This window comes from Gnatocerus cornutus, chromosome 3 (genome assembly GCF_029298725.1).
Source record: "Gnatocerus cornutus isolate USDA-ARS CGAHR chromosome 3, icGnaCorn1.1, whole genome shotgun sequence".
In the NCBI taxonomy this organism is placed as follows: Eukaryota; Metazoa; Arthropoda; class Insecta; order Coleoptera; family Tenebrionidae; genus Gnatocerus; species Gnatocerus cornutus.
In genome coordinates this window covers 11,816,244-11,841,849 of record NC_142235.1, presented here as the reverse complement: position 1 = coordinate 11,841,849, position 25,606 = coordinate 11,816,244, and the positions used below count along the sequence as shown (strand labels likewise).

The following is a 25,606-nucleotide window of genomic DNA, read 5'->3' as shown; positions in this document are numbered from 1 at the left end:
TATGTGTATATCTCTTTTCATCAATTTTTAGATACGAATTTCTATTCCTAAATATTGTAAAGATTTTAAAAAATTCAAAGATTTAGAAAGAAATCTTTGAAGTCGTGGGTACATTTTCAAAAAATAAAATTGTGTTTAAGGAATCCACAATTCTTTAGAAATAATAAAAATTCTGAGAAAATCTTATAATACTGGACATTTGAAATTTGAATGTATTGTATAAAGAAACAAAGGTTTTTATAAAGTTAAATATACTGGGTGGACCAACGAAAACGAAACAGAGGCGTTTTGAAGCAACTACCCGTATATTTAAAAAAAAAGATGAGACAGGTCAATTTTAGTTGAAAGGGAAACATAGAACACAAATAATTATATCTTTTTACATTCAACCCCCTTTGAGGGGTGAAATTAATTCCGATAATTAATAAATCAATCTCGATGAATAACTCCTAAAATATTTCTAAATGCACAGGATGGTTACAAAAAAAAGTATGAGTGTAATTATGTATGACTTTTACCATTTTTTTTTTAGTTGCGAGTTGAAATCAAATAAATGCATGTATTACCGTAATAGTGCATTGAGTTCACAAGAGAAAAAAAAAACGTTATTTTTTATTTTACAAAAAAATGACAAAGGAATAATATTTTTGGCTTAATTTAAAATAAATAAATCTTTAATTAATATTATCAAGCTGTGTGTTCTTAAAATCGAAAAAAAACAAAAAATAACGAAGAACTTTTTTATTTTTAATTTTGCAAAAATATCAAAGGAATGAAATTTGTTCTTTAACTCAAACCAATTTCCACTATTTAATTGACCAATTATCTGTTTTAGCACATAATTCAATTCTAACTTGTAATTCCTAAAGACTGTTTCGAATTTTCTCAATTATTGTTAAGGATGCAATTGCATTTCTTTTCCAATTTTTTAATACATTATTGGGTAATTTTTCCTTCAATCTTTAACGCACTATTTGATATTGTGAATCCACAGTCTGCTATTATTTAAATACGATTACAAAATTTAATAAATAAAAATAATAAAAAAATTAATTTTGAGAGTACAAACTAATAATTTTGAAATTTTAATTGCAGATTTAGCTGTTTTAAAATAAGCAAAAAATCTTATTTGTGTCATTTTTTTGTAAAATAGAAAATAAACTTTTTTTTCCTCTTGTGAACTCAGTCCGGGGACATACTGTATATTACGCAACAAGAATGGTAAGTAGCCAATTGCACACGCAGTGAAGCAATTGTGCACGAGATGTAGCCGAGTGAGATAACTTCACGAGTGCGTAATTGGCCTTACCTTCGTGTTGCGTACTTTACTTTTTCTACGAATACGACTACATTTTGTCACCGCACTGATATTTGAAGTTAGCTGATTATGTACACACAGTAACAAAAAAATTTATTTAGTATAATAATTAATGGTTACGTTGGAACAATTATTAAAAATTAGTGGAGGATTATTGTTAGTGCTAACTAACCAACTTACCTAATTAAATATGTACATGAACAGCTGTGATTTAATGTTAAATCAAAATCAACTTAATTTGTTTTGTAAATAAATAAAATCACGATTATTATTATTATAAATTTGATTACAAATTAAAAAATAAAAAAGTTTCAACAGTATTTATTCTGTTATTTAGCACAGATGTCCTCCAGCTACTGAACAAATTTTTATGATAGCCCTTTCAAAAAAAATGCAATGTCCTATACCTATCTTAAAAAAATGGAAGAAAAAAACAGTGAAATTAACGAAATACGTAAAATCAGCTTCTACTTCGAAATGCAATTCCATACTATTAACTAAAACCGTAAAAAAATTGGTTTTTGTATGAAGAAAAAGTTGATTTGTACCAAAATATTCACTCTGTTTTGTTCTTCTTGTTATTATTCTCGTATTTTTTAATTTTTTGGGTGATTTCCACTTCTTAGATGGGGAATACCAAAAGTTTGTTTTTTTTTAACAATTTTTTTAAACAAAAATGTGCCATGTCTTATACATATACAGGGTGATTTTTTAAAAACGGCAGGTGTTGTAGAATTTTTATTTATAAACCGATTTCAAAAATTTTAAAAACAAATTAAATGGTTTTTAATTTTCTATAAACTGATGATTTTAAAATTTTTCTAAATGTGTTAGTATCTTTTGGGCGATACTCAACTTTCTTATTTTAAATTGACACCCATATTTTTTTTCATAATTTAGAAGATATTAATTTTCTTGATTCAGAAATGTGTAATATGTTCTACTTTTACAAAAAATATTAAAAAAAAAATATTAAAAACGAAAAAATTTAGGGAATAAAAGTTAATAAAATCTAGGTGCGTAGTGTCAAATAACACAATATCGTTATTGTAATGTCAAAAAGGCAGCAAATAACAGAAAGAATAAGTTTTCTTTCAACAAGATGGGGCTACACCTTACCATGCACAATGCATTTTTCGTAGGTGTCAATTGTGCAATAAGAAACGGGATGGCGTTTCAACAGTATTTTAATTAAATTAGGTAGTTGTTTTTTCTGATTTGTAATTATTATTGTCTTTTGTTATTAATAATTTCAAAAAAAAATGCCGATCCTTTCTGTTATTTGCTGCTTTTTGACATTACAATAACGGCATTCTTTTATTTGACACCATGCACCTAGATTTTATTAACTTTTATTGCTTGTTTTTTTTTCAATTTTGATAATTTTTTTAAAAATATTTTTGGTTAAAAGTAGAACATATTACACATTTTTGAATCAAGAAAATTAATATCTTCCAAATTATAAAAAAAATATGGGTTCCAATTTAAACTTAGAAAGTTGAGTATCGCCCAAAAGATACTAAGACATTTAGAAAAAATTTAAAATCATCAGTTTATAGTAAATTATAAACCATTTAATTTGTTTTTTAAATTTTTGAAATCGGTTCATAAATAAAAATTCTACAACGCCTGCCGTTTTAAAAAAATCACCCTGTATCTACCTTCAAAAATGAAATGGATTTATATCACCCCTGAAGGATTGACTGTAGAAAGATATAATTACGTGTGTCAGCGTTTTTTGAAAATCTAAAGGTAAATGCCCTAAAACGCTTCTATTTTGTTTTTGTTGGCCCACCTTATATTAAGTACATACATACATACATGGTTATTTTTCTATTTCGTTTAAAATATACAGAATATATTTGAAATTGGCACACTACCAAATTTTGTTAACGATAAAAACACTCTTCTTTCTACTTACTTAGAACACCACTAATGAAAATATCCACCTAAAACACAAAAACCTTTCATTGTTGTGAAGCAATCAAGATTATATTCATTAAACGAGTAGCGAACTGGAAATTCTAACCAAATATTCGATTAATAATTTTATCTCGAAAACGAAAAGACTTTTAGATAAAGCATTTTTGTCAATTGATTTTACTTCTCTTCACCAATTACCGCCTTTTGTTCGGTAGTGTATTTCAAAAACATCCTGTATAGTATATCGTAAGTACCTTTCTTTATTGGATTTCTCTGCTTTTTGGCGATTACGTCTTAGAACAAGAGTGTCTTCAAAAGTAGTCCATTTGGTAGCTTCATGGAACAAAAGCATTATTTATTTTTATATTTTCAACGTAAAGTTGAACGGACATCAACATATTCGATTCTGGAATCAACATTACGTCCGATTATTATCCATTATACGTACATCACTGTATAATAAGTGATGTTAATCCAAAGTAACAAAAACCCGAACATAATTAACATTTCTTTACTGTAAATTAAAATAATGCCTTTAACTAATTTAAAAGAGTTGAACAATTTATTTCTATTTAAAAGTTGATATTCCTACACGTAGATGGCGCACGCGACTACCACTCCCTGACTATTGACTGCAGCCTCTTCGATATAAATATTTACATCCAGTACTGCAATTTGTCGATCTGACCCGTCGCTTCGGCGATGAGACTGACCTGACCAACCATGGGGTTCTTTCGCATTCGTGCGTTCTCCCCTAAAAAAGAAACGGGGTTCTTTTACGATTAGCGTGTTTCTCCCATCAAAAGTAAACACCCCAAAGTAATTCAAGCATAAGCCATTCATAGTTTTAATCACATCTATTACTTTTCATGAGATTTGTGCTACTCATTTGTGGCAAGAAAACCACCTTTTGAATGTCTAAATTCGGTTTTTTTGAAAAAAAACAAACACCAACACCGCAATCTTCCCCTGCATTACAACCGGCAACGTTGTCTAGGGAGATTTTTGACATTTCTGAAAATTAGGCAGTGTTTCCGTTAAAAACTTTCTTTTTACAGGCTGTTGGATTGCAAATGAAAGGATTTAATAGTGAAAAGACTCGACACAGCCTGAAAGGCCGTTTTGTGTAATCCAATTGTCAATTAGGCAGCTAACCTATTTGATTTTATCACCAAAAAGTCACCATCGACGACGTTGCCGGTTGTAAAGTGGTGGGAGAGTGCGGTGTTGGTGGTTTTTTAATAAAAAAACGGACTTTAGTCAAACGTGACATTTCGAATAGTTGCTTTTATTTTGCAAGTTGGCATCGCTGCATAAATGTCAATTGTGTCAATTTGTGTGCCGATTTGGAGGCCAATGACCTTCGAAAATATTAAAGGTAGATCAATTAAGCAAAGACACCACAAACATTTGCTGAAACACACTTGAATTTAAATTAATCTGCAATCGTTTGATTTGAATTGGATGCTACCAACCTATTTCCCAGCGGATTAAATTCCCCTAAATGAGGGAATGACGTTTCAAATTCAAACCAAAAGTCAAAATAAATAACTACAAGGTGTTTATAAATGTTTGTAGCATCAAGGGAGGTTTTGGAATTCCTGTCATGCGCTATTTTGCCGCTTTGTTTTCATAGTGAATATAACTATGTTCACATACTACGTAACTTTCCAGTTACGGTTTTGTCAAAATTTTAGATTTTCAGGCTTCAAACCACAACTTGAACAGTTTGTTTTCAAAACTTTGTTCAATGATCAAGGTTAACTACAAATGTCAGTTGAAAAATCTAAACTCACATTAGAAACACCTTGTATTAATAATTGTCGGCGCACAAAATTTCGTGTTTGACACGGCTAGAAAATGTTTTGGAAATGCTCGGAAATTGAATTTGAATTTCCAAAAGACCATTTTCTAGCCTAGTGAAACAAATAACTATTTATTTGAGTCCATTACGTTCAATAAATCTGTTAAGGTGAACATTCTGCACTACTAAATTCTAGTTTCTACAGTCTGCATTCTGCACTCTAAGTTGTACATTCTAACTTGCGTACAAATAAAAACATATTTGGGGTCGGCAGTAAAGATTGAAATTCAGCGACTTCTTTACAGTTCAGAAAGGAAACATTAAAAATTGACGGAGTGTGAATATGATATTTAACAAAAACACTTTACACAGTGATCACATCAAGCGAGTTTGTAAAAACTGGGAATGAATTGCACAAAACCAAAGCTAATGAAAATCTTACGCGATGAGATATGTTTTTTTTTATCAGGGCACAATAGAATTACAACTACACTCTTATTAAAAACGTGTATTCAAAATTCGAGGCTCTACTCCAAAAATAATTATTTTTTATTTTCCTTCGTTTTCGTATATCGTATATCTTTTGGATTCTCCTAGGATTTGACCAATTCTCCTTAAATGTCCTAGATATCCTTCAATTTTTTTCTAAAATTCGGTGAGATTCTCTCTTAGATTAAATATTAATTTTTTTCAGTTTTGAATTTTTTCAATTATCTTCAATTCTTTTTATGGCGTCTATATTTTTTATATAATTTTTTTGAATTTAATTTCTCTTTAGACTTTCCTTAGATCCTGTGTATGTCCTAGATATCCTTTAATTTTTTTCTAAAATTCTGTGAGATTCTCTCTTAGACTAAATATTAATTTTTTTCAGTTTTGAATTTTTTCAATTATCTTCAATTCCTTTTATGGCGTCTATATTTTTTATATAATTTTTTTGAATTCAATTTCTCTTTAGACTTTCCTTAGATCCTGTGTAGAGTTTCTCGATTTTCTATAAATATTATAGATTCTTTATACATCCCTTCTAAAATTCCATCTTCAACTCCTTTAGGTTCTTCATTTCTTCTATAAATTTTTCTTGAAATTTTCCTTTCATTTTCCAATGTACGGAAAATAAATAGTTGTCACCTTTATTTACGACAACTCTAAAGTTCACCAATTTATCATTTCAAACCTTTCAAAATCAATCATAACAGAATCATAAAAGCGATTTATGAAGCTCTAAATTATGTATTGATTTAGGTACACACGTCAATTTCATCTTCAATATAAAGCATTGAAGCACAAATGTGAACACATCTAAAACAATCATGAAACTAAAACTTTTATTCTTTGCGGTTGCTACCACCGTCCTGGGAAGCACCTTCAAAAAGTGCAACCGAAACGACGACAAATTCAACGAGTGCCTCCTCACAGCCATCGAAGAAACTCTTAAAAACGCGCCCATCGAAGAGTTAGGACTACCCTCATTAGACCCATTGGAAGTAAAGTCGTTTGTTATCGCCCCAGGGAAAAAAGTGGTGAATTTTGAACAGAAATACAGCAAAATTAAGATCAAAGGACTATCCAAAACAAAGTGCACGAAAGCTGAGTAAGTTTGGTTATAAAAGTTTTAGGGGATTTATGTTTTTATGGTTGGTTACAGGATTGATTTTGAAGTTGGTACGATCGATTTGAATTGTGACACTCCCTTATTATCGCTGGAGTTCCTGTATGAAATTAACGGGAAGATTCTGATGCTCCCGATTGTTGGGAAAGGACCGGGATTCCTCAGTTTAGGTGAGATACAAAATTTTGAGTTTTTTTCGAAAATCTGTTTCTAGTTGAAATTCTAGTCAATCTAGTTGGCTGATATCGCGACCGTGCGTCTTGACATTTGTTAATGATTTGTCGATCCAGTTGGCGGTTATCGCGACCGTGTGTTAATGATTTGTTGTTTTCATGTCAAGATCACTAGCCATCTAGATCAAAAATTATTTCAAACTTTATTTACAGAGAACTTGCATCTCCACGTGACCCTGAAACTCGAAAAAAACGGAAAAGAACATTACAGGGTGAAAAACTCGGAGACGAAATTGTCGCCACGCCAAATCAAATTTCGTCTCGACAATCTTTTCAATGGTGACAAAATTTTGGGGGAAAATATCAACAAAATTTTGAACGAGAATTGGATGGAAATCTTTGAAGATGTTAGAGACAGCTATGAGGGGGCCATTGCCCAAATTCTGTTGGAGGTGACCAATATGGTCTTGGAGAAATTGACAATTTCTGAGCTCTTTGGAGAAAAATAATTTCAAAAAACTTGGTGGCGGTAATTACAGAAATTTGTCACGTAATAAAACTACGATTTATGTTTATAATGTAATGAAAAACCAATAAAAGCAAAGACGCATCATGACCTTAAGTAATTTAATTTAATTAAAACCAATTAAACTCGACAGAAATTGAACGTAATTTACGTTATAACAGGTTTTCCGTCGTTTTATAAAATCGAACCTCAAGACATTTGACGCAGTTACGATCAAAATGTGCAAGTTTTATTACATTCTCTGTTTTTCCCTCTTTATCGCGCTCTCCGCTTCGGTGAAGCTCCGTAAGTTTCTTGGTTTCGACATTCTGAAGGTTTAAACATTCCGTAGCACCCAGTTTCCAAAAATGTGACCGCAACAGCAAAGACTTCAAGCAGTGTTTGCTGAAAGCCGTCGAAAATGCTGTTGGACAACTCACCAAACCCATGAAGGAGGTGGGGTTGTCCAGCATCGACCCGCTGAATGTCCCATCGATGAAGATCGCGCCCGGGAGCGGTCCAACGAATTTCGGGCAGAATTACAAGGATATGAAGATCACCGGATTTTCCAAGGCGAAGTTTTCGAAATTTGAGTAAGTTTAATGGTCACATTGAAGCCACTGATCATGTTTCTTATTAGTGTGGATTTCGAGAAGAAGACGATCACACTTGAGTGCACTTTCCCGCAAGTGGTGATGGCGTTCGATTATAATATTAATGGGAAAGTGCTTGTTTTGCCTCTCTATGGAGAAGGGCCTGGAGTCATCACTCTTGGTAAATGGAAAAAATTGAGATCATGTAAAAAATTTTTTTTTCCCAGACGAGCTTCTCTTCAACTTCACGTTTGACCTGGAGGAGTACGAGAAAGCCGGCGCAAAACACTACAAGATCGTCTCCAGCAAGTTGGTGATGACTCCAAAATCCATTCATTTCAAGCTGGAGAACTTGTTTAACGGAGATAAAGCTCTAGGCGACAATTTGAATAAAGTTTTGAATGACAACTGGCAGGTGATTTTCGAGGATGTGCAAGGGAGCTACGAGAATGTCTTCAATAAGATTTTTAGTAATATTTTTGGCAAATTTTTGGAAAAGGTTCCCATTTCTGAGATGTTTTAAGGTGGTTGTATTGTTTTATTGTTAGAATTTAGATTAAAATATACTTAGTTTGGTTGTTTATTTTTGGTTTGGTTGGTCATCGAAAATTTATTGTTAAAGAAAATCATACAATCATGTTATTTATTTATAGAAATTAAAAGTACAACTAGGTGGCTCTCGGAATTCTGTAGACTCGCCTTTTTCATGGACCTCGCTTTTCCGTGCCGTTGGATATTAATTTGGGATTGTTCATTTGTTATACTAATGAAGCAAAAATGGCCTCGGAAAATTAAGTTCACAAAAAAATCGAGTTCTACAGAATTCCGAGGGCTACCTAGTAAATTGCATTTTGTCATTTAACATCCATAACTCCGCGCCTGTTAAATGCAATATCGGCCGAATGTTGTTCAACGTTTTTCGTAATAGGTGTCCTAAGAAAAACATTTTAAAAGTGAAATTTTTGACAACGTAAATCAGTGTAAATAAAAATTCATTAAATCAAGTCATTACGTGCGGACTTCATGGTAACAGAATTTGTTATTTTCAAACACGTGCCAATTTTCATCAAAAAAGTTTTCTGTGGCATAAAAATGCAAAGAAATTGATCTACGGTAAGCATTCCAGACGAAATTCTTGCACAAGCTTTAACAGCGAGTCAAGCTTTGTTACCAGCGAAGATACCAAAAGGAATATGAAGATTTTGTCTCATGGCGGAAAAGCAAGAAAGTAGAGGGCACAAACGAAGAAGTTGTATTGGCGTATTACTCAAATTTGTCTACTAAATTTTCTCCAAACAGTTTGTGGTCAAAATTCTCGATGCTCAAAACTTGTTTGAAAGTAAACGAAAATCTTGATATTTCCGGGATCAAAGTGAAAACATACGCATCACTATTTTTAGTGTTTTTGTCTAGGTATGGAAGTTATTTACCTTGCTCAAAAGAAACTCTGAAGGCTACAAACCAAAAAAAGCGGCAGTTTTGGATGCAGAGCAAGTAACTAAATTTCTACTGGAAGCTCCAGACAGTGTTTCTATTGGAAAAAGTTAGAATTAGAAATTGTGCAAGAAATAGTTCAATTATTTAAGTTTCTGTGTAATTTAATTTCCAATAAAATTTGATAATTTGGTGTTTTTGACACTATTTAACAGGTCCTTGGCCTGATAAATGAATTTAACGGCCGTGGCTGTTTAAACTAAATTTAACGGCCGTGGCTGTTAAAGCTAACTTAACAAGATAGAAAACAGTACTGATAAATCGATTTAACATACACCTATTACGAAAAATAAATAAATAGAATGTTGACGTAGCGATGATGTTAACGGGGATGATTGAAGTTCGAAAAATTGTCTAATCTTTCCGGTTTTGCGTTTGAGAAGCTCTGGCACCTGTCATGGGTCCCAACCATTTTATGACTTAACAGAAATCGCCTGTAAATTCGGTAATTCCTAAATAAACGTTGTATTTCAATATCCTCGATAATAAGAATTATTATACACATTCAGGATGTTCGCTGTCATATTTAAAACGGACATACAGAAAAATGGTCGAGTCAAAAAACTTTAGAACATTTTGAGATTTCAGCAATAATTTAATCAGAGATTTGGGAATTAATAGATGGGGGGACATAGTCAAAAGTCTTAGAAACATATCTACGACTAGCTTTACAACTGTCGTCCTTGTCTGTTGCACGCATTCACTGGATACAATGTATCCTATCTCTCTCGCCAGGATGGAGAGTTTTTGATTGGTTAATTTTAAAACTTGACAAACATATTGACAAAAATTGTAATGTGTGACAGTTCACAGCAAAATGAGTAATCCAACGTACTGTAACACAACAAGTTCTCTCAGCACCATAAAACCACCGACGTCGCATACTACAGACGACAGAAAGTGAGTTCAAAGAGAAATTTTTGGCTCATTTGAACAAATTTGTGCGAGACTTGTTGAAACAGATTTTGTAATAATCGAAGAATAGAAATGGTACAAATTAAGGACTAACTAGCGAAATATAAATCGATGGAATATTACAACTGGCATGTTTCTGAACTAAGTCATCGTCTGTGGAGGAATTGAGAAGCAAGATATGAAAATCAACCAAAGACTACAAAGTGCAAAGAAAGTGTATTATTATGCGATTAGCAAATGATTTATAATTGAAACGGAAGTCACCAAACATACGGAGAGGAAGAAACTAAGAGAGGCATTGTAGCAATTAAGATTTTGTTTAAGATTTGGATAGAGGCAAAAAGGTTGACAATGAGTAGAAAAAAGTAAAAGATGATCGTGGCAGACCAAGAGAAGACTGCGCTCTTTTCTTACACAATGACGAAGAACAAAATCAAATTGATGTAAATAGTGGCAAATACATTTTTAAAGAGACCTTCTGCATTTTCTTCTTCAGAAGTCTGGGTCTAATGTAAAGTTTTCTATGTTCTTACAATTAATCTAGGCTGTTTGAATTAGCTTCTCCATTTTGCCAGATTTCTGGTGTCAGACTAGAAAAGTGTTAGTCACACGTTGGTAATTTTGATTTTATCATTAGTGTTTGACCTTAAACCTATTGAAAACTCTGTTATGCACATTGAGAATTGTATCAATATCGTTTAATTTTGGATCTAGAAATGATCAGTTTTACCGCATTCATATTGTGGGAGTCTCCACTTGATGTAGAAGAGCTTCGGCCTATTAAGGAATGAAAGTTTCAACAATAAAAGACAACAAAACGAAATCAAACTAGTGATGAAAAAACCTTGTCACAAAATTTAGTAACATACAAGAGAAATAACGTCTAAAACCTTTAAATTCACAAAACTTTGCATTCAAAGTTCTTTACTGACATTAGCTATGACAATTTGGATTTTCCATTTGAAATTCGAGTAACGATCTACGTCATGATCCCTGATTGGTTCCATCCTGACGAGAGAGACAATACTGCATAAGCGTATCAGCGGTAGGAATCAATGCAATAGGTAGAGACGGAAATAAAAATTCTTGTTGCACATGTTTTGTGTAACGTATGTCGAAATTTCCATATGGTAACCGGATCTATTATTTTCCAAATCTCTGGCTACAATAATTTATATTTTGGGATCCATTGTTTGGAAACGACCTGTTTGTTTAAGTTTATTCATTCATAAATTGGTAATTGGCCAGAGGCTGAGTTCACCTGATTTTGTCTCTGATTTTCTTGTGATTTTGTCTTACTTCCTCTGATTTTTTTTTGATGTCGCGTCTAACTCCTGATTTTCAAGTAATATTATCTGATTTCCTATTGATATCTTAATGATTTTCCCTTATTGTGTGTCTAGTAATTTCTTATTGATGACCTGACTTGTCAGAGGTTAATACTTGTCAAAAATGGCACACACTTAACTTTCTTTTATTTTCTCGCTAATTTCCCCTGATTTCTTTTTGATTTCGCCTAACTTCCCCTGATTTCCTTATGATTTCGTCTGACATTTCCTGATTTTCTATTGAATGCCCCTGATGTTCTAATAATTTTCCATCGATTTCGTCTTACTTTGTTTGTTTTTTTATATTGCGTCAAAGTTTCCCTGATTTCGTAACGAATTTCTCTGATTCATAGTGATTTCCTAAGACTAACACACTGATTTTTCAGGAAGATTAATCCTAGAAGTTAATATTTTTCAAAAATGGCATACAACAAACTTCCCTTGATTTCCTTGTGTTTTCGATTAACATTCTCGGATTTTCTTGTAATTTCGTCCAAATTCCCCTGATTTTCTTGGGATTTCGTCTAATTTTCCCTGATTTTTTAGTGATTTTCTCTGATTTTCTATTGATTGGCCCCCGATGTTCTAATATTTTCTCCTGATTTTTAGTGATTTCCTCTAACTGCCCCTGATTTTCTAGTGATTCTCGAGTATTGATAAGCAGACACGCTGTTTGCAAAAAAGGTTTATTTGCCCTTGTTCTTGAACACATGCAATCACACAATAGATTCTCAGTTTAAGAAGAAAAAATGCTGTTGATAATTTTTCATGGAATTCTCCAGTTACCTTTCAAATCATTCTTTTTTTACCGAAATAGGGACCTAAAAAACTCATATAGCTCACTCAAAGCAAATACTTGTATCAGAAACATGCGTGAAAAATCGTATTTTTTTGTAAATTGAGAGTACAGATCCGTAATTAATTAATGTCAGATTATGTTTTCTTCACAGCTCGGACTGATTTTAATAAGTGCCGTTTCTCTCGTGGAAAACTATATTTTATGTATTTAAACATTGTTTAATTATAGACGTACTTTTTGGGGTATTCAAGGTTCTGATTTTTTTTTTGTTAAACTACAATAAAACGACCATCTTTTGATTCCTTGTAAATTTATTGTTCTCTTCGAATTCATATTTATTTATCGGTTCATTTGTAGTGAACATTAATTTATTTATTCAATCCTTATACAGGGTGTTCAAAAAATGGCGGACCAACTATTCACTACGTGAATCTTCAGATAATGACTAGTAGCTAAATTAATTTTTTTCAATTATTGAGTGCTTCGTTGGAAATCTACAGCCACTTAAAGGGGCGCTAATTATGGCCTTATAATGAACTCAAGGTTTACAAAATTCAACTAGAGTTTATGTTTTGGGTGACATTTACATACTTACAGTCTTTAAATGCCTTAAATGTTGATACAAAACGTTATTTTGCACTTTTAAAATTAAACTCAAAATCGCAAAATTAATCTGGCAACATTTCACTTCAAGAATTCAGTAATTAATTGTTGCCTAGTGCCTGACAATGACCATTTTTTTAGAAAAGTCAAACATTTTTTAGGTGTCACAAACTAGAGGAGTTTATTTCTCTAATGATGTATAATTTTGCTGAATATACCGACACCTGAAGGAAACAGTCGAGAAGCAGTAAGGGGCAGTAAGGCTTGTGAATTTCCTAACTGGCAAATTCCCTCCAAGAATCCTTTTCAACGAGTTTATCAACAGGTACGTGAGATGGGCAGATTGGAACCAAATTTATCAGGATCATGGAGGACCCAAGACTATTCGCACACCAAGAAGAGAACAAATAGTTCCTGATCTACTTTGTGACTTTTACTGGTCAGGTGTTATCAAATTTAATTGCAAACCATAGTAACCAATTACATGATTTATTAATAATTGTAACTACCAAAGTGTTGCTCTGGTCTCAAAATTATACTCCTAATAATTACCGAAAGAATTGAACACTGTTGTCGTTTTTCGCAATTTTTAAAGTTATTTTGCTCCCTTACAAAGCTTCAGATAAAAATTTTAAACAGCATTTCCAATTCACAGCGTCTTAGAGTTTGACGTTCTTATCAGTTGGTCCGCTATTTTTTGAACACCCTGTATGTTATACCTCCTCCTTATCTCCGCTTGAACAGTTGTCGGCATGACTTTAAGTCTTAATTGGAGTACTCACTACACAATAGTACCAAACTACCGAATAGCAGATTTGGTTATTGATGAAAAACATCGGTAAAATGTGCCACCCGACTGATGGTCGTTTTTTTTTCTGGTGACAAAGGGTGTGGAGTGGATGAAGATACTCATAAATACTTATAAATAACAAAACGAACTCAAGTGCTATGATGGTGTACTCCTTTTGTGTAATAAGTACCCTAATTAAGTCATACACACTTGCATTTTTAGTCTCTCCAATATCTATTATTTACTGCTTTAGAACGATTATAAGTCGGCCGAGTCGTAAATGGTTTTGGGGTATTTATGATGAACGGTTCGTTTTTCTTTTTTTGTTAAACTACAATTAAACGACCATTAGGACTTCTTAATCCCTTGTTAATTTATTGTTTTAGTCAAATTCATATTTGTTTATCGCGACTATCGCTGTGTGATCGTCGTTTTTTTAATTGTGTGAAAGGGGAATAGGGTGACGTCGATTTAGAACTAATAATTAAATTATGAAGAAAATTTTATTTATATCATCAGAACAGAATAAGTTAGGATTTATTTGTAGATATGTTTTTTTGGTAACTTGCCCCAGTATCAAAATCACATGCTTGCAATAAAATTTCCATGGGTAACTGTTTCGAGAAATATCCCAATATGCAAAAATTATTGAAAAATCATATTGTTTCGATACGCTATTGTTGTAGTAGGTCGGGAATCGATTAAAATTTAGAAAGTCGAAATTGATAACACGTTCGTTTCTTTGATTATGCTTTAAGGTGGCTCGGGAGTGACAAAAATCCTTTTTTTCGCTTTTTTTGCCACTTTTTTTCAAATAATATCAACTTGTTATACATCAAACTGTGTATTTTTTCATTTTGTAGGGAGGATGCTATGTTGTAACTTGGTTCACTTTTTTATAACAATATAAGAGCAAAAAAACGTGTTTTTTTCGCTTTTTTTTCGATTTTTTGGCTATTAATTTTAAACTAATATGGACATGTTATACATCAAAATGTGTATTTTTTATTTTGTAGGGAGGATGCTATTTTATAACTTGGTTCAGTTTTTTGTATCGTAATCAAAGCGAAAAAACAGTTTTTTAACCATGTTTTTTCATAATTTATGCTCTAAATCTTCATAGAATGTCACTAAAATTGGTATGAACATTTGATATCTCAATATAAAGGGCGCTAACTTGACATATTATTGTAATCTTTTACATTTGTTTAAATATTAATTATTTTACAAAATGCATAATATCTTCGAAAGAAATTCCTAAAAACGTGCAATCTTGGGTAAATAAATAGAAAAAAAATATCTACGTTGAATCCACCAAAATTTTTTGCTTATAAACCTGTCCTTTTTTTATTATGAATTATTGTTTGTAAAGTTATTTGAGCAGTTAGTTCGCCTGTTTTACCGCTGGTGGCGCAAGAGAAGTTTCGAAGTTTGCGGACTCCAAAATATTGCCTGCTTCGGTTCACAAAACCATAACTATAATCGTTTTATGAATGAATTTACTGAGACGAATAGCACATTTCTTCCTTTAAAAAAGATACTTTTTGTGGCGTACCTACATATTACTGATCATTTAAATTTAGTTGTGATATATTTTTTTGTAATTTAAATAAAAATAAACACTAAAGACACTAAAATAAATAAGAAGCGCAAGTTTACAATTAGTTCGAGTTCGCCAAGTCATGAGTACGGACGTGAATATTGTTTGCTGTCTGTGTTCAATATCTTTTTCTGATCAAAAAGATATAATCCTGTGTACAGGTTGTTTTAAGTCTTTTCATAGTAAATGTGCAAATGTGGATCTTCGTGGTTTTCACAAAAAGATGTCTGCGTGGAAATGTGCTAAGTGCAGTGTTCCTCCACAATCATCTGCTGATCTTTATTTATCATCTGAACCCAACAAGAAAAGAGCACGTTATGAAGGATCATCGATGTCCATGGACGACATTATGTCACATTTTGCCAACCTTACATCTTTGGTCGTTGATCTGAGTGGTAAGGTCGATACGCTTCTTTCAGAGAATAAAAAGCTACATGTCGAGATAAGGATTCTAAAAGAAAGTGATAACACTCTCACTAAGATAAAACCATCTTTTTCGAATGTTGTAAAAGGTAAAGGGCAAGTAAATTTGTTAGATACTGCACATAAACACTTCCCTACTTCTGTCATTGAAACAAATTGTAATGGATTTAATTTCACGCCTTCAATATCATTTAATAAAAATACAAAATTACCTAATTTTGATTCAACGTGTTTGTCGTCACTCAGTTTCCCGTCCAATCTATCTTCGAACGTGCCTAAATTCAGTACTGATGCTAAAAAGGATAACGGTGTGGGTGTTAGTTCTCATAGCCCTAATTTTAATATGGAGAGGAATAAACCTAGTGATGTTGTTGGTTACAATGTCCGGACAAGATCCCAAAAATCTAAATATGTCACTGGAACTGAAAAGTGTATCTCTGGTCTGAAAAGTGTTCCACGTAAAAAGTATCTGTTCGTAGGCAATCTTGCACTTGACACAACGGCTGATAATGTGCAGGAGCATCTAAAATGTAAATTCCCGAATGAAGAATTTACAGTCGAAATTCTTCCTAAAAGAGATCATGCCAAGAGTTCTTCATTCAAAGTTACAGTCAATGAGAATATTTTCTCTTCATTGCTTGATGGTTCAGACTGGGCTGAAGGAATTAAGATTTAAAAGGTTTTTTTTCTACAGAAAAAATCAGATGTACCACCGATAAGGCAGGTCGAGCCAGATGTACAAGTCAAGTAAAAAGTCTTTCAATTTATTATCAAAATGTTCGGAGATTGAAGACAAAGCTTCAAAAAATATATTCATCTGTATTGAGTGAAGATTTTCAAGTTATTGCATTAACGGAAACTTGGTTATCCCCAGATATTCAAAGCAAGGAAGTGTTAGATGACAGATATATTGTGTATTGAAATGATGGCAGTGAAAAAAATAGTTTAAAAAGCTCTGGTGGAGGCGTTGTATTGGCAGTTAATAAGGCTTTCAAATCTACCCAACTTAATGTCAGCACCTCAACAGAAGAAGTCTGGATAAAAGTTTTCTGTGATAATCGTGAGTTAATAATTGGTTGTGCCTATTTTCCTCCTGGCTGCGATATCTTAAAATATTCTAGTTATCTTAATTGTTTGGAAAGCATCTGTGATAAAAATTCTAACTGTGATGTTGTTGTGCTCGGTGATTCTAATCTGTCGTGCATTGAGTGGTGTCAAGTAAAAGGGAGCGCTGAATTTATTCGTATCAAAACAAGTCTTCCAAGTGAAATCATCGTCTGTGATACATATTTTACTCTATGTTTTAGTCAATTTAGTGGTTTCAAGAATGTCTATGGAAATACTCTTGACCTGTGTTTCTCGAATTGTCTTGATATTGTTACGTCACTTTGTAGTCCATTAATTAAACCAGATGACTGTCATCCTACATTTACAGTCACCCTAGAAATAGGAAATAATCATGTTTTATTTAACAAAAATGAATGGTTTTATGATTATAATAATGCTAATTATATAGCTATTGATAGGTATTTGTCTAATATTGCGTGGCCTTTAATTTTAAAAAATTTGGACATTAATGAATCTGTAAATATTTTTTATAATTATTTATATTTTGCTCGTAACTTATTTACACCATTACTATGAAAATCATCAGCTTCTCAGTTTCCTCGTTGGTTTAACACTGAGATAATCAAATTAATTAAATTAAAAAAGGCCGCTTACAAGAAATATAAGACGTCGGGTAAGACTTTGGATTATTTTGTATTTGATAATTTAAGGCGTGATTGTAAGAAAAGAATAGCTGATGCATATGATGCATATTTGGTTCGAACTGAAATTAACCTGTCTAATGATCCAAAATCTTTCTGGAAATTTATACGAAATAAATCAGTTGATAATAGTTTTCCGCTACCTATGAATTTTAACAATGCTGCGCTTCATGATATTGAGGCTGTTTGTGATGGTTTTATTAAATATTTTTCTAGTGTATACGTTACTGATAATAATGTCAAATGTGATTTTGTATATGACAATGTTATTAATATTGAAACAATTAGTATCACTGCATCAGATGTTGAGAATGCTTTACGAAAACTTAATGCCAACAAAGGACCCGGTCCTGATGGGTTACCATCTAAATTTTTTAAGAATCTTAAAGTATCCTTGGCCCTACCACTTTATGCAATGTTTAATAAATCCTTACTAAGCAGCACGTTTCCTTCAGTCCTGTTTATAAATCTGGCCTACGATCTACGATTGAAAACTATAGACCTATTTCAGTTCTTTCAGTACCGGCTAAACTATTTGAGTCCATCATTTTTAATAAATTATTTCCCATCTTCAAAAAATTAATCTCTAACAAACAGCATGGCTTTTTCGATAAAAGGTCTACTATTACCAACTTGTTTCCGTATGTCAATTTTATTTGTGAATCTATGAGTGACGGTATGGAGGTGCATTCTCTATATACTGACTTCGCCAAAGCTTTTGACAAAGTCAACCATTCTGTTTTAATACAAAAATTAGCTGCACTTGGAGTCACTGGCAAAATGCTAAAATGGTTTCAGAGTTATTTATGTTCACGATCGCAGCAAGTCAAAATTGGAGCTCAGTTTTCGGTTGTAGAGCGTGTACCTTCAGGTGTTCCTCAAGGTTCTATCCTTGGGCCTTTCTTATTTCTTCTGTTTGTTAATGATATAGGTTTAAATTTCAAATGCAACTATTGCCTATTTGCTGATGACTTGAAAATTTTTACCGTTGTTAAAAACCCAAATGATGTCAAACTTTTGCAAAAAGATCTTGATGCTTTAAATAATTGGTGCAGAATCAATCATATGTTTCTAAATATTGACAAATGTTGTGTGATTAATTTCAGTAGGAAGATGGTCTCTACTTTACCTATTTATACATTAAATGAATGTCAAATTCAAATTAAGACAGTTGTTAAAGATCTTGGAATCTTTCTTGATAATAAACTTTGTTTCACTTATCACTATGACCATGTGATAAGTAAGGCCAACAAAGTATTAGGATGTGTCAAAAGATATTGTCGCGATTTCAAGAACATCAGTACAATGAAAATTCTGTACATGACCTTGGTAAGGCCCATTCTTGAATATGGCAGTGTGATCTGGTCACCGTTTTATAAAGTTCACATCGACAGAATTGAGAACGTGCAATATAAATTTTTTAAGTTCATTAAATGGAAACTTCCAAGAGCTTTATCGTCAGATTATGATATGGCTCTTAGTTATTTACAACTGCCCAAGCTCGATCTAAGAAGACAATACTGCGTATTTGTTTTATTTTTAATGTTTTAAATAATTATATTGATGGTGATGATATTATTCACAATATCTACTTTCACATACCTTGCTATAGGAGTAGATCGGTGCCTGTTTTTCACATTAAGATTTTTAAACAAAATTATGTTAAGTTTTCTCCAATGAATATACTATTGCAGTCTTGCAATGATGCAGATATTGATTTGTTTCGGTATAACTCAATTGAAATTTTTAAGTCTAAGTTAAAAACAATGTTGTAATGTTATGTTATGTTGTGTTCTTTCTGGTTATTTGTTAAATGTTAAATGTATGATTATGTAATGGCTATTAGTGGCGTCAATAAATTATTATTATTATTATTAAAATCAGTTTTAAATAACATCAAAAATGGAATAAAATTTATTAAATGCTACAGATTTTTTTTGCATCATGGAGAGCTATTTTGACCAAACACAAAAAATCGCAAATCGTAAATTCAGTATGAACTAGTCATAAACAGAAATTTAAAAGAACTAAATCCGTACCTTCTCGCTTATTTATAGTATTTATTTAAAATAGCAGGGGATGGGGTGGGTGGGCAAATGCAGGGGGTATGTCAATTAAAGGTTTTGAAAATTGCAAGGCAGGTATCTAATGACCTACGTATTCCCAAAGCTTCCAAATAATTTAAACTGTTTTGACAGCATAATGTAAAAATATAACTTGACTCCATTCCACTTTTGCTAAAATTGTACTGGAAAAGGGAATCATGGACATTAAATTGCAAATTAATTTGTGCAAGAACATAATTGAGGCCTACCATTCCAAAACGTTGTAAGTACCAATTTACGCAAAAACACAATTTCTTTGGATTTGGGTTGTATAATGCCAAATCTATGTCTTGCTGCAAATGGTTTTGCTAAACATCTGCTACATTTGAGATTAAACAAGTGTGAAGGTCTAAACGTTGTAAGTCCCAAATATAAGCCTAGCAAAAATCAAGATAAGAATCGAATCAGAAATCAAGACAAGTGTGGAAGAGCTCTTCAGAAAGTGCCGAGAAATGGCGTGGCGCAATATAAATCGATTTTTCGATTTTTTTTTCGATTTTTCGTCGAAAGACGATTTTTAAAAAGTGTCCACCTTAGCTGGACTTACAATGTTTTGAGGCGCATTAGTAGATGGACTTACAACGTTTTGGAAATTTGCGCACTTTTAACATTCTTTCAAACATTGATGATAAACTTTTTTCGATTTTCTTTTGCGAGAATGGTTTAATAAAACATTACACTAACACATAAAAATTCAGTTTATGGTATTGGTTACTTTAAGAATAAAACTTTTTTTTTTCGATTGCTGTATAATTATTAAAATGGCACTTCCATTGTTTTGGAATAGCAGGTCCTGAATAAAAAGCCATTTTGGGGTGCTTAAAAACAAGGCATTTTGTAAGTTTTTTTACATCTTTTTCGGATATTTACTTTTGGGAAAACACTAAATTTGTAGGACTCTACCCTGTTTTTTTAATGTGCCCAATTTTTGTTGGTCTATAGACATTTGGGCACTTTTGGGGTAAATAAAAATTAATGCTTTTTGAGGGGTTTTAGGCCTTTTTCGGTTGTTTACTTTTGAGCAATCAGCTAAATTTGTAGGATTTTGCCTTGATTGAAATCTCCTGGACCAAAGGTAACATTTTATACTCTACTAATGTCGTGACAGTTCTTAAATTTTCAGTCCACCAATTTTAAAACGTCGAAAAGCAAACTTGAAGTTAGTTTCACATTTTTTATTTGTTTTTTTAAGTAATGTCGCAATAACATTGGATTCTAAAAATGGCCCTCAAATTTAGAACTTTTTAAAACCCAATTGATCATTCACTGAATTAAATTTAAAGGTTATGAACAGCAAGAGAAAAATAAAATTTAAATTTTATTGTTATTTCTTAATTCGCGGAACACCTGGTACATCAACCCATTTAACCATGCCCACCAAAACACGAAAAGTAAAAACCCGCTAAGGTTAACCGGTTTACCGACTCCATATAAATAAACAAAGCTCATATAAACTCTTTTAATCCTCCAACCATGAACCTCCTCAATTTTTCACTTTTAATTCTTTCCTCAGTGTTAGCCCTTTGCAACTGTGCCCTCCGTAAGTACACAAATCGCAAAAAAATAAGTTTAAAACGCTCAATTTCAGCCCCAACTTTCAAAAAATGTCATAGAAAACAAAACGATTTCAACGAATGCTTGCAAATAGCCGTGCAAGACGCAGTCCAACAACTAACAGCCCCCATCAAAGAAATAGGGCTTCCGAGTCTCGACCCCCTGGAAATCCCCGAGGCGACAGCCGGTGCAAGCGGTGGCTCCGCGCAATTCGACCAGAAGTTCAAAAATATGACAGTTAGCGGGTTCTCCAAGTGTTCCTGTCTCGAGTGAGTACCGCACTGATCACATTGAAACCACTGATTCAATTTTTAGTGTGATTTTTGAGGAAAATTTGATGGGGGCGCGTTGTGTCTGTCCTCAATTTATCGTACGCTTCGAATACGAAATCAAAGGACGCGTGCTAGTGTTGCCAATCCAAGGAAAAGGTCTCGGAACTGTTACTGCCTGTAAATTTCCCCAAAATTACGTTGGTACCACCACTAAATTTTACTTTGCAGTGAAAGCTAACATATCGTTGGTTTTCGGCCTTGAGAGGTACAGCAAGCGCGGAAAACAACATTACAGGGTTACCAACACCAAGTTTGAGATGACCCCAGAAGAGATGATTTTCAATTATCAGGATTTCTTCGGGGATAACAAGGCGCTGAATGAGAATATCAATCAAGTTTTTAATGAGAATTGGAGGGAGTTGTATGAGGATGTGGGCAAGGCCTACGAGCAGCTCTTTGAGAAGGTCTTCGAGTCGCTTTTTGCGAGGGTCCTCGCCAAAGTATCCATTGAAGAACTTTTCGGCGAAGAATGAAAGAAGTTGATCCAGTTTGGGTGCTTGCCAGAGGTCAGACGACAAAATTTGAATTTCGAGATAAGCGGATTAGTGAATTAATGAGTTTGTTGATCAGTGACGCCAAGTTTTTTATTGGCTATTTGTCTCTTTCTTCGCTTAATAACATTTTTTGAGTTTTTTTGTACATAGAACATAAACCAATTAAAATTAAAACGAGTTTTAATTGAAACACTAAACAACGAAGCGTAGTAATTTGAACAACACATTGTTTGACCTTGAGGACACAAATTGAAAATAAATACATGACAACATTTTAATTGAGGCAATCCTTTAATCGCGTGCGATAATAACAAACAAATTAGCAATTTTAATTTCATTTATAATAGTGTGTCTAAATATAAACTGTTTTCAATTTGGGTTCATTGCTCACATTCTATCTGGTTATGTTTTTGAAATTTGATTTTTGGTCTTTCATTTTGAATTGTGTGAATTTTTTATAATTTTTGTTTGTTGTGAATTTTTATTTTTTAAAGGCTTTGATAAATTTTTACACTAGTTACAGTAAACATTCGATTTAGTCACCCTATCTGGAAACATTTTTTTTTTTAAGTTGCTTTTATCAAAAATGTTGATTATATCGAAATGGGTAGACAATATTTGAAAACTAATACTATGGTACCTCTATTTATATGCAGACACAGCAAGGACGAAAGAGCTTGCCAAGGCAATGACCTAAAGATAAAAAATAGCCACTTTATACACCGAATATACACAAAATAACCAGAGAATCTACCAACAGAAACGAAAAATTAACAATAAATAATAAAGAAATGTGGGACAAGATAAAGAGCATAAACAACAACGAAAGACGTATAAACTGAAAGAATCACAAATTAAAGAGAATTTCTGACGGTACCTCAATCAGAATCTATACAAACAAAGAGAGAAAAAATAGTAAAAAATTATTATTAGTGTTAGTAGACAAGGAAAAATTAACAATAAAAGACCAGAAACAAAAATTAAAGAAATACCTTGCAAATTCAAACGCAGAAAACTACGAAGAATACCAATTCTCAAAAGCAAGAACAAACAATAAGATAAAACAAAAAAAAGAAAAGAACATGGAAAAAAATTTAGAAAAATTTTTGCATCTTTAACACGGTTATTTTAGCGACTTACAGTTGATGTGATTATATCGAATGACAGAAACTAAAAGTTGGTTGACAATATCAAAGGTTGCTTATATCAAATGATTCATCAAAGGTGACTAAAGTCCGTTTTTTTTTAAAAACCACCAACACCGCACTCTCGCACCACTTTACAACCGGCAACGTCGTCGATGGTGACTTTTTGGTGATAAAATCAAATAGGTTAATTGCCTAATTGACAAACTGATTACACAATTTCAGGCTGTGTCGAGTCTTTTCACTATTAAATCCTTTGATTTGCAATCCAACAGGCTGTAAAAGAAACGTTTTTAACGGAAACAGTGCGTAATTTTCAGAAATGTCAAAAATTTGACAATTATTTTCTCACCAAAAATCTCCCTAAGCAACGTTGCGTATTTCATTTTGAGCATTTTTTTTTCTTTTTTTCGCTTTTAATGTTAACTATACCAGAGCTCATTACTACCGGTCCACTCATTAAAAAGTTAAGTTGGCAGCAACTCCTAGCAATTTTTATCGGTAACAATTGACAGTAAAAGTGTTTGACCTTGACGCAACTGTGGGATGCGTAGAAGCTAATCGGCCTGCACAACATTGCCAAAACTTGTTAAATCTCGATTAAAAACTTCCTGTAGTACCAAATGTTTAATTAGTTATTTATTAATACACTCAACTTTGACAACGTGTTAACCTCAAAAATCGCTACATTCAATTTTTCTTTAATTTTCTCCTTAAAGATTTGAAAGCCTGATTTACACCCAAAAATTTTCAAAATTTGCACAGGAGAATGGACTGATAGCAATGAGACATTTTTTTAAGTTATGTTTGGATCTTATTTTTTATTTCAGACTTATTTCTGCTATTAATTTCTTAATTCTTCATTCCGATTGTCGATATTAAATTTCAGTTTTTTTCGAAACTTTTATTGCCACCGCGTTAAAATTACGAAAATTTAAGTTCCATTAACATATTTTTAATCCTTTAAAGGATTAAAAAAAAATCGAAATTTTGATTTTTCTGCTTTACAATTTTTTTACTTTTTTTGCTTTACAAAACTATCAGAATTATAAGTTTCATTCAAAAATTTTGACAGGTATTGATAATTTCTTCATTGAGAGGTATCCTAATATGAAATAAACCGATCTGACATTAACAACAAACTTCAAAGTATAGTCCCATGAAGAGATCGATTTATGCGGATCGTCAAGTACACTCTAATTTACCAAAAATCTAAGGTAATTTTATTTTTGTTTTTAATATGGACATCACTAGTTATATTTTTTTTAAATATTACCATAACGTTAAAACTACCAGAGTTAAAAGTTTCATTAGAAATATTTTGGTTTGTTATAAAAAACAATCTAAATTTGACTTTTTTGTTTTAGAATTTTAAATTTCACTTAGTTCATGAATATTTTACTGTCACACTGTTAAAACTACCAGAATTATAAGAGGCATGTAAATTTTTTTGCTTTGTTCAAAAAAATTGTAAAATGGACCTTAGAATTTTGAGATTTCGCTTACTTAACAAACATACTATAAATAGCCTTTTCAGAAAATTTCGTTGTTATTGCGTTAAAACTCCCAGGATTATGACTAACAACAAATATTAAAAACAAGGATTCCAAAATTATAATTATTAGTTATTTGTTTCACTAGGCTAGAAAATGGTCTTTTGGAAATGCAAAGAAAGTATTGAAATTCGAAGATTTCAATTTTCAACCATTTCCAAAACATTTTCTAGCCGTGTCAAACACGAAATTTCGTGCGCCGACAATTAATTTGAAACGTCATTCCCTCATTTAGGGGAATTTCATCAGCTGAAAAATAGGTTGGTAGCATCCAATTCAAATCAAACGATTGCAGATTAATTTAAATTCATGTTTTTCAGCAAATTATTGTTGTGTCTACTTAATTAGTTTACCTTTATTATTTTAGAAGGTCATTGGCCTCCAAATCTGCACACAAATTGACACAATTGTCATTTATGCAGCAATGCCAACTTGCAAAATAAAACCAATTATTCGAAATGTCACGTTTGACTGCCTAGACATTCAAAAGGTGATTTTCTTGCCGCAAATGAGTGTCACAAATCTCATGAAAAGTGACGGAGGCGCACAATAGTTATTTGTTTCACTAGACTAGAAAAAGTTTTTTTTCCAACTGTCACAAAAGTTGTTATTTTTTAATTGTTTTTAGACAATAAAGTACGAAAAATTTGTTGTTATAAGTAATGAAAAGCACCCGTTGTCAAGGACAGTTCAAGTTTTTATTTCATAGTAAAACAACTTTAAACATGTTCCAAGTGAAGTGAGTTTTTCCTCAGATGCGATTGTTGTTTAAAA

General features: G+C 32.3%; 3 protein-coding genes across 3 annotated transcripts; all 3 read left to right on the top strand.

Moving 5' to 3' along the window:
- The first annotated feature begins 4,531 nt into the window (after positions 1-4,531).
- Positions 4,532-7,518, top strand: LOC148176934 (protein takeout-like). The gene is made up of 4 exons (XM_088032121.1): positions 4,532-4,619; positions 6,291-6,639; positions 6,694-6,827; positions 7,044-7,518. Exons 2-4 carry the CDS (start codon positions 6,359-6,361, stop codon positions 7,337-7,339), a joined length of 711 nt encoding a protein of 236 aa, XP_087888247.1. The 5' UTR covers positions 4,532-4,619; positions 6,291-6,358; the 3' UTR covers positions 7,340-7,518.
- Positions 7,519-7,528: 10 nt separating this feature from the next.
- Positions 7,529-8,511, top strand: LOC148176933 (protein takeout-like). Its single transcript, XM_088032119.1, has 4 exons — positions 7,529-7,641; positions 7,688-7,928; positions 7,976-8,109; positions 8,156-8,511. The coding sequence occupies exons 1-4, from the start codon at positions 7,575-7,577 to the stop codon at positions 8,449-8,451; spliced, it is 738 nt and encodes a 245-aa protein (XP_087888245.1). The 5' UTR covers positions 7,529-7,574; the 3' UTR covers positions 8,452-8,511.
- A 12,663-nt stretch (positions 8,512-21,174) lies between these two features.
- On the top strand, positions 21,175-22,308 carry LOC148176932 (uncharacterized). Its single transcript, XM_088032479.1, has 4 exons — positions 21,175-21,294; positions 21,343-21,577; positions 21,624-21,757; positions 21,809-22,308. Exons 1-4 carry the CDS (start codon positions 21,228-21,230, stop codon positions 22,111-22,113), a joined length of 741 nt encoding a protein of 246 aa, XP_087888605.1. The 5' UTR covers positions 21,175-21,227; the 3' UTR covers positions 22,114-22,308.
- Positions 22,309-25,606: the final 3,298 nt, after the last annotated feature.